This window comes from Elaeis guineensis, chromosome 13 (genome assembly GCF_000442705.2).
Source record: "Elaeis guineensis isolate ETL-2024a chromosome 13, EG11, whole genome shotgun sequence".
Lineage (NCBI taxonomy): Eukaryota > Viridiplantae > Streptophyta > Magnoliopsida > Arecales > Arecaceae > Elaeis > Elaeis guineensis.
Genome location: NC_026005.2, coordinates 74,334,683 through 74,344,003, shown reverse-complemented (window position 1 = coordinate 74,344,003; position 9,321 = coordinate 74,334,683). Strand labels below are relative to the sequence as shown.

General features: G+C 35.7%; 1 protein-coding gene across 1 annotated transcript; it reads left to right on the top strand.

Annotated features, from left to right (window-relative positions):
- Positions 1 to 6,219: 6,219 nt before the first annotated feature.
- On the top strand, positions 6,220 to 9,321 carry LOC105056107 (pectinesterase QRT1-like). The gene is given in 6 exon segments (XM_010938188.2): positions 6,220 to 6,983; positions 6,986 to 7,208; positions 7,763 to 7,952; positions 8,063 to 8,269; positions 8,687 to 8,922; positions 9,021 to 9,321. Coding segments are annotated over 6 exon segments (1,053 nt in total). The 5' UTR covers positions 6,220 to 6,934; the 3' UTR covers positions 9,169 to 9,321.

Sequence of the window (9,321 nt, the reverse complement as noted above, 5' to 3'; positions counted from 1 at the left end):
AAACTGATTGGAAAAAAAAAAATTAGAAGATTTTTTAGTTAGTTTTTAGAATGCTACAAATATTTTTTTTTATATTTATTTTTTAATTTTTTATGTATTTTTACGACCAACATATATAATTTATGATCAATTTGCACAATATAGATATGATAATGTTTTAATATCTATTATTCATGAAATGGAAACTAAATGGAATCAGTATTGAGACGTAATATGTTCCATGCATAACTTAGCTGTTATATTTGATTCACGAATCAAATTAAGTGGCATACATAATTTACTTGATGAAATTGATAAATATATGAATCATGATTCCGAAGCATCTAAAGCTGAGGTAACTCAGCTACTTTATGATATTTTTGTATTATATGATGAAAATATTCATGGATCTAAACAGTCCATATCATCTTCACGACCCACTTCTAGTACCTCTCGTTCATCATCTGTTTTCTTATTTTTTGCATATAGGAGACATTCACATGCATCTTCTTTATTGGTATCTTCTTCATCTTTAAGCAACGAATTAGAATTTTATTTACAAAATAAAATCTCTTTTGCATTAGATAAAAATCAAATAAAAAATTTTGATGTGTTGGTCTGATAAAAGAGTGTAAAAAATCAATACCCTATTATGTCTATAATTATACATGATATTTTAGCTGTGTCGATGTCTATAGTAGCATAGAATCAGCTTTTAGTGTAGGTCAGCACGTTCTGGATGAAAAGAGGAGTAGGATGGGCGAGATAGTTGAGATGCTGCTCTGCTTCAAAAATTGTCTAGATACAGAGGCGAGACTTAAAGACAAAGAAGGATATGATACTGGATTTGATGATGAGGATGACACAAATGGCACAGACAATTAGTAAGATTTATTTTTAATTTTTAATTTTTTAAAATTTTATATTTTTATTTTTTATTTATTGAGGTGAGTCACTTCTATTTTCTTCTCTCTCCCTCTTATTGTATTCTGAAGGTAAGGCCTAGCCCCCCTCCTCTTTTATACAATTTTGATTTATATTAATAAACTGATAAGGTTCATGCCAAATCTTCCACCATTACAAGGTGGTTTTTATTTTTACAAAAAAAATTTTAATATCTTTTTTTTTTATGGGCTGTCATACGAGTTGTGCTGGGCCTGGGCACGTATCGTGCCGTGCCTGGCATGGCTGGGCCGTGGGCCACCAAACCCCAACCCAGTCCAGCCCCTAGTATTGGGCCATGCCTTAGAATGGCCCGTTATAGTACTTGGCGGGCCGAGCCAGCCTGCCCGCTACAGTATTTGGCAGGTCGTGCTAGGCCAGCTCGGCTCGATGCCCACCTCTACCGATGGCACAGCGTGTTGGGTCGGCCTAGGCGAGCATGGGCGCCAGCTCACTCAATCCATCATGGACCGCGATCTGGCGTGATCTACCATGTGGTAGGTGGATCGGATGGTGGGGATTCATCCAAACGTGATCCGATGGCTGATGTCGCAGCCGGTCAGGATCGAACAGTTGGGATCTAATCCACCTATGATCAGGACTGTCGACTCATGATATGCACGATCGAACATCTTTGGTTTGAGCCGATCACGATCGGATGGTCCAGAAGGGTTCTAAGATTTGATTTGAGTCTGGTATCCGAGTAAAACACTATTTTGGTGATTCTGGAGCTTATATAGCTCCGATTGATGAGCCATTTATTGTGTGAGATAGCTGGTGATATTCTGGTTGTATAGAAAGGCTTCAAGAGAGATTTCAGAGAGCTTTTGTGAGGATTTTAAAGATTCTTGTTGGAAGATCTTTATATAAGAGTTGAGTGGTGAGTTCTCTTGTATTTGTTTGATTTTTTTCTCTCATAGTGAAGCTTGTACGTCCTGTGGAGATAGGATTGAGGAATCTATATTATCTTGATTTGTTTGTAATATTTTCTCTCTCTTTTTTTTTTTTTCCTCCTGCAACAAGTAGTATTAGAGCACAACAGTATCGGAGGAGAAGACATGGAACCAAAACTAGGCCGTGATATATCCCTTGATAATGGCATGGCAATGACGGAGGCAGACTAGAGTGTAACATCTCAAGGAGATGGATGGGGCAAAGGCCAGCCAGATGGAGAGGCAGCAATATTGGGTCCCAAGAATGGTCCGATGCGGTAGCACAAGAGACCATTGGTAGAGGCCACGAGCTTTAGGCGATAATGCATGAAAAAAGACTTTGAGATTTATTGTCAAGTCTAGTCCAATTAAGATTTTAATTTTAATCGATCATTAATTTTAATGATTTTAAGATTCTATTCTTAATATTATTTTATTTAATTATTTTCTTCTAAAGGTTGCTAGAAAATATGTCCTAGTAGATCATTGACTTGTGAGTTCAAGTAAGAGTCAAACTTTCATCCACATGGTGCTCTATTTAAAAGGACCTTTGGTATCTTCTTAGTATGTGAAAAATGATGTAGAGGACAGCGGAATCATTGTGGTGGAAAGAAAGAGAGAGAAGAAATTATTTGTATGTGTGAAGACTCTTTCATGAGACGTCTTTGTGAGATTTTGATATTTATTCTTATTTGAATAAATTTATTTTATTCTCTCAAATTTTTCTTTCATAATTTTTCATGATTCTTTGCATATATTTTTTTTATTTGATATTTATTTTGGATCTTAGACCGGCATGGTTGATCTATTCTATATAGCATGCCATTCTATATAGTATCTGAGCTTAAAGGTTTGAGATTTGTGGCCCATCTATTTGTGGCTCTATCAGAGCTAAGGTTTTAAGATTGGTGGCCTGTATATTTGTAGTTCTACATGATATCAAAGCTAGAGTGGTTTTAGCAGTTTGGATCTTCAATCAAATTTATTCGGAGTATAGTTTTATGAAGCGGCAACTTGATTATTAGTGGTTCCGTGTTTGTAGCTTGGTATGATTGAAGAGCTTCTAGTAATGTATTGTGCAATGATGCAAGTATGTGGACTTTTATTTGATGATTTAAGGATGAATCATCATGGCTGATGCTATTACTGTCTCTATCAATAGATTTTGTTATGAGATACCTGATCTTACCAACATTAATAAAGCTGTTTTTACAATTATCACTTATTTTCATAAGTTAAACAAAACATATTATGCATATTGGAAGGCTCTTGTAAAATTTTATTTGATAAGTCAAGATTTATGAGATATTTTGGATGAGTCAAAGATGATGCCAATAAATGAAACTACAAGAAGAAAGTGAAATTTAAAATCTCAAAAAATAATATGGATTCTTCGAATTTCAGTTGATAAAAAAAATCTTCTTCATATTTAGAATGTAAAGGAGCCAAGAAAGCATGAGATATTTTTATAGTCTTCCACTCAAATTCATGCAAGCCGAGACATCCCAAACAAAAATTATTGAAGAATGGATTTTGGTCTCGATTTTTTCAAAAATTTCAAAAAGGAACAAAAACTTGGTTTAAAGATGCAGATTTGAAATGGGGGGAGTTGATCAATTAGAAATTGGAGTGACTTTTAAAGGCTTGGAGCGTGATAAGGTTGATTAGCTTGAGGATCAATCAAATCCAGAAAAAAATCTTGAGCAGGAAAGTTTAATCAATGGCTACTTTATCAAGTTTAAAAAAAGATAGTGGTTAAAGAATTTGTTAATTTTGAAATTGCTCAAAAGAGTTAAAGATACTATAATTGATCCGATTATGAAATATGTATTAGGAATCAAATCATATGAGGGAGTCCTATATTGAAGCTATTTAAAATCTGAATGTTTCTTGTGGAGACTTAGTTGGCTATGAAGATGAAAGGTTGATTAATTTAAAGTAGCTTCGGAGATTAAGGAACAAGAAGATATGCTTGGTGGAGGTGATTTTTGTTGTGCCTTGGTATTGGTTGATTTTGAGGCTACTCCAAAGTTTGAGTTGCTAGAAGACTCTATGCATGAAGATTTGGTTCTATATATAGGAGCCAACTATGTGTAGTTATTTGAGGCTCCTCAAGTAGGAATATATGGAAATAACTAAAAATTTTTATTTTGATTTTACTTGTGTGCAGGTAATGACAATGCTTATAGTTATTGCAATCGACAGCTTGATGTTCCTTGGAATAAATGATGTTGGAAGAAATTTTAACATCATGCGTGATTATTGAGTTTGTGCTAAAGAAAGTATTGAGGAATTATCAATTTCGGCATATGCATCATATGGCGATGGCTAGTGCTTTATGACATTGATAAATTCAGCATTATCGATATAGACTTTGCAATCAGAAAGAGTATTAAGATTCATTGCTAAGTCACAATTCAATTAGGATTTCATTTTTAGTTGGTCATTGATTTTAATGACTTTAGGATTCTATTCTAGTGTTACTTTATTTAATTATTTCTTTTTAAAGATTGTTAGAATTTATGTTCTAATAGACTTGGTTTGCGAGTTCAAACAGAATCAAACTTCCACCTATATGGTGGCATAGTGCTCTATTTAAAGGGATCTTTGATATCTCCTTGGTGGTGAAAAATATATGGAGAAAGGTGTGGAAGACGGTGAAATTATGAAAAATTATGGTGGAAGAAAGAGAGAAGAGAGAATATTTATATATATAGAAACTCTTTTGTGAGGCATTTTCTTTAAATAACTTATTTTTTCTTTAAATTTTTTATTCTTTCATAATTTTTTCTCTCGATTTTCTTCAAATGGTATTTATTTTGGATCTTGGACCATTATGTCGATCTATTATGTGTAGTTTGCCATTCTCCAAGTTTCATGTCCATGATGAGGTGGAGAATCACTTCTTTCGTGAGTTTTATTGGAAGACTTGCCTCTGCCAGAGCTTCAATAATTAGTCTCTTGTTTGTAAATACTCGAACTTGCTCACTTTACTGTTGTATTGATAAAGGTAAAGGAAGTGTATAGGCTTTTGATGGATACCGAATCTGTTATTCGATGACCTCACCCAATTTATGATTTTTTTTTCCCATTTCTCCCCTAGCTATGTTAAAGAAGTGGCCTCTTACCTCCAAAAAAAAAAAAGAAAAGAAATTCACTCTATTTCTTTTAGGATAAACTAATGAGAAATTTTAATTGAGTTTAACCTTAAAAGTAGCTCCCCATTTAAGTTTTAAGTAAAGAATACTCTCCATTTCAAACATAATTAAAAATAGCTCTCCAAATGGCATAAAATAATCAAATTGCTCCTGCAGTTATAAACAACACTACAATATCATAAAATAATACTGCCTATTATAAAATAATACTGTACTATTATAAAATACTGTACTATTATAAAATAGTACTGTACTATTATAAAATAGTATTGTGCTATTATAAGCAATACTACACTTTACACTATTATAAAGCAACATTGTATTGTTTAAAGTAATACTATATATGATAATGTCATACTACTTTATTGTAAAAAATACTACACTAATATAATATAATAAAGTAATACGTATTATTATAAAAGAATACTATGCTAATATAATATAATATTATCTTATTGTAAAGGGATACTGTGCTAATATAATATAATAAAAACACTGAGTTATTGTAAAGGAATATTGTACTAATATAATGTAATACTCCATATTGTAAAGAATACTCTTTATTATGTATAAGAATATAAGATAATTTTAGTCAAAATGAAAAATTGCTTTTAATTTATTTTTGGAATGGAAGTTACTTTTACATAAGACTTAACTAGAAGTTGCTTTTAAGTTGAAAGTAGAACTAGAGATTTATCCCTAATTGCATGTTTCTTAGATCTCCTTGCACTAGCTCTATTTTTCTTTTAATAAAAGCTTATGATTTTTTTTTTTTTTTTTTAAGCTCTCTCATCCCTCAAAAAAAAAAAAAAAAAAAAAAAATTTTGCTTGAAGGCCTCCTCCTTCATCCCTGAGCTGCGAGCCATGGGCCAGCTCGATTCGGCCTTCAATTGGATGACTTTCTTTCTTGCCCAACTGATGCAACTTTTCCTTCCGCTTTCGCAGAGGAGCAATCATGGTGTTTCCATCTTCTCCAACTCAAGCGTGAAAGGTTGCCCAAATGGTTCTTCTCCTTCACCTTCAAGATCTACTCCTGGAATCGGTGGTTCATTAAGATCAACCAAGTCACAGACTCTTGCGAAACTTCTCAACTTGAAACTTTCAGTCCAATCATCCAGCCAAAAATGCTGGGAATCTCGTGGCAACCTGTCCTCCAATAACCTCAGATTGAAATCTGAATACAAAATGATCTCCTCCAATAGGAAAAGCTTCAGAGTCACCTGCAGTCTCCGTAGTTCCTTCAACGAATTAATAAGAAATTCTAGACCAAGTCGCTTCACCAAAGTTCTTCCAATAAGAGCCAGCCGCCACTCGGCTCGAGCCTCTTTCAGATCATTCCTTGAGAATTCGACGGCCATGAATGGCGTGAAGCGTTTCCATCTTCTCCAACTTTAGAGAAGTCATTCCCTGTTCCGTTCTTTTCCAACTGCTGATCATTGTTTCCGCCTCCTCTAATCCCTGTGGCCTTGCCATTCTCCGAGACGGGATTGTTCCCCAAACTCAGATCGTCCATTCCACCAACTTTGTTCCTCTTCAATTCCTCCCGAGACTCTTGTATTAGTCTTAAGGCTCTTCGTGTCATAGATCGATCGGCCCAATGGCCTAAATACACTTCACGTAACCATACAACATATAATACGATAGGCCTTTGAAAGCCGGCGAAGCTTTAGAGTCTTTCACAATCCTGTTTCAGTTACAATATAAGACGTAACCGTTGCGTCTCAAACAGTCCAACTGCTCATTAACTACACGGAGGCATCCCTTCTCGTTGTATGTCTTTTTACCTCCCAACGTTTAATAGCATCATCAGTTTCCCACCCCTTCAACGCCTCACTCTCTATAACTTCCACACTCTATAAGACCCAGAATAATGACAAGCTCTAAAGCAGTGAGTTTGAGAGAGAGAGATAGAGGTGGAGAGAGATGGACTTCTTTGTTTTAAGTCTCTTTGTTGTGGCTTGTTTCAGGGTTTTGATTGTCAGGGAACCCAGATACGGCACAAGGATTTCATTTCTTGGGATGACTTGAGTGCAAAGAATTACTCTGGGAACAATTTAATTGATAGGGCTCACAGTCGAGTCATGTTGGTATCGAAGGATGGGAGTGGAGATTCGAGGACAGTGCAGGGAGCGGTGAATATCGTTCCAGATGGTAATAAGGAAAGAGTGAAGATATTTATTTCTCCAGGAGTGTATAGGTGAGTGTGGAGAAGCCACCAGACCATGATGGTATTATGTAATCTACTTGATGATTTCTGTGGCCATTTCCATAGCTTGTGTGTTTCATTTTTTTTAAGAGACTAGGATGTTATTATGTATATGTTTTTCATCAGTCCTCATTGTTTAGACTTGCAAATTTTGGGGAAAAAAAAGAGTGTTTTCTGTTAACTTTAGGTACGCAAGCTAGCAGCAGTAGAAATGTTATTAGGTTTGTAAGAGAGCACTGGTCATTTGGCCAGCAAGTTCTCTTTTGGCCAGTAATTTGCTCTTTTTTTTTTTTTTCTTTCAGCATGGTTTGAGTGTTTTTACTTTGCGTTGTTCTAGGCTTTTTAAATTTATGATGTGTGATCCTTTTCTCTGCCGAACTTCGGATTGCGAAAATGTTATACTTCTTCATCCTTCCTTTGTGTCAAAAACTTGCAAAGCATCCTTCCAATTGAGAAGCCTTCGTTATTTCATTAGAACATGGTCTCATTGCCTAGATGTTTCTCTTTTTTCCATTTGTTAACGTCAGAAAATTTGGATTTTGCAGAGAGAAGGTGATCATTCCCATAACAAAGCCTTATATCTCATTCATTGCCAATGGGAGCTCTGAAACTGTTATCTCGTGGCATTCAAAGGCATCTGATCGAGGTCCCAATGGCCGGACAGTTGGGACCTTTTACTCTGCATCAGTTGCCGTAGAATCCGATTACTTCTGCGCAAAAGGAATTACTTTTGAGGTACCCAGAATTCGTAGCAAAAGCTAGATATGTTATTTACAAAAGATATACAGAAAAGAAAATTTCTAACGTTCTTTGGTTCTGATAGCTTGAAATGGACTGAGTGGCAGAACACAGCACAAGGTGCAGTGCCTGGTGCAATAGGAATGCAAGCAGTGGCATTGAGACTGTCCGGGGACAAGGCCATGTTATATAGATGCAGGATTTTGGGATCTCAAGACACACTCTTTGATCACATGGGAAGGCATTATTTCTTGGAATGCTACGTCCAAGGATCCATTGATTTCATATTTGGAAATGCAAGATCATTGTATCAGGTTATGTCTGAGCAACAAATCTCTCTTTCAATTATGTGAACTTTTTTCAGTTAGCCGTCCATATTAGGATGTGCAAGTTTCCATTATCTTTGTGAATTCAATCATCATCCGCTGAATTCTCTTAACTATTTCAATATTTAATTGGTTGGCCTAAACTTTTCTATAAAGCAGGATGTTCTCCTCTGTTTGATTTTTTTAATTTTTTTTTCTTTGAAAAAAATCAACAACTCATCAGTAATGTATGCTGAAGTATAATTGCTGCTATTTTCATACCCTAGGTAGGTTTATTTATACTGATTTAGATCAAAATATCTGTCACTGCTGTACTGGGTGATAAGAGAACAGTGAAATGTTCACGTTGTTCTGCTTAGATCTTGTAGTCTCGGATCTATTCATGAGTGTCTTGATGTGAAGCAGGGCTGCAGACTTCATGCAGTTGCAATGAGCTATGGAGCAGTCGCAGCTTCTCAAAGGAATTCACCAAAGGATGATTCCGGGTTCTCTTTCCTGGACTGCAGGCTGGATGGCTCTGGCATTCTCTACTTGGGAAGAGCTTGGGGAAGGTATGCAAGAGTGGTCTATTCCTACTGCCAACTCGAAGGCATCATTATCCCTGAAGGATGGAGTGACTGGGGAGATCCATCAAGAACAAGGTACAAGCATCTCTGATAAAAAAAGAAGAAGGCCAATGACAATTAGTAGATGAAAAAATTCTCACTCTACCAGTATTTCGCTGATCTCAATTTTGCAGGACAGTCTGGTTTGGAGAGTTCAACTGCAGTGGTAAGGGTGCCAATTTGAGAAAGAGGGTACAGTGGGCAAGATCACTCAACTACGACGAAGCACGGCCTTTCCTAGATCAGAATTACATTGATGGCAATCAATGGCTTCGATTGTAGCCTTTTTCTAAACTGATCTTATAATGCTGCTGAAGGGTATTTACCGAAGTACATACCATTTGATGATGATGGTTACAATCAACGAAATCATGTTTCAGTCATCATGCTGCTATCTTTTGCTTACATCAACAAGGGACTTCAAAATATCATGTA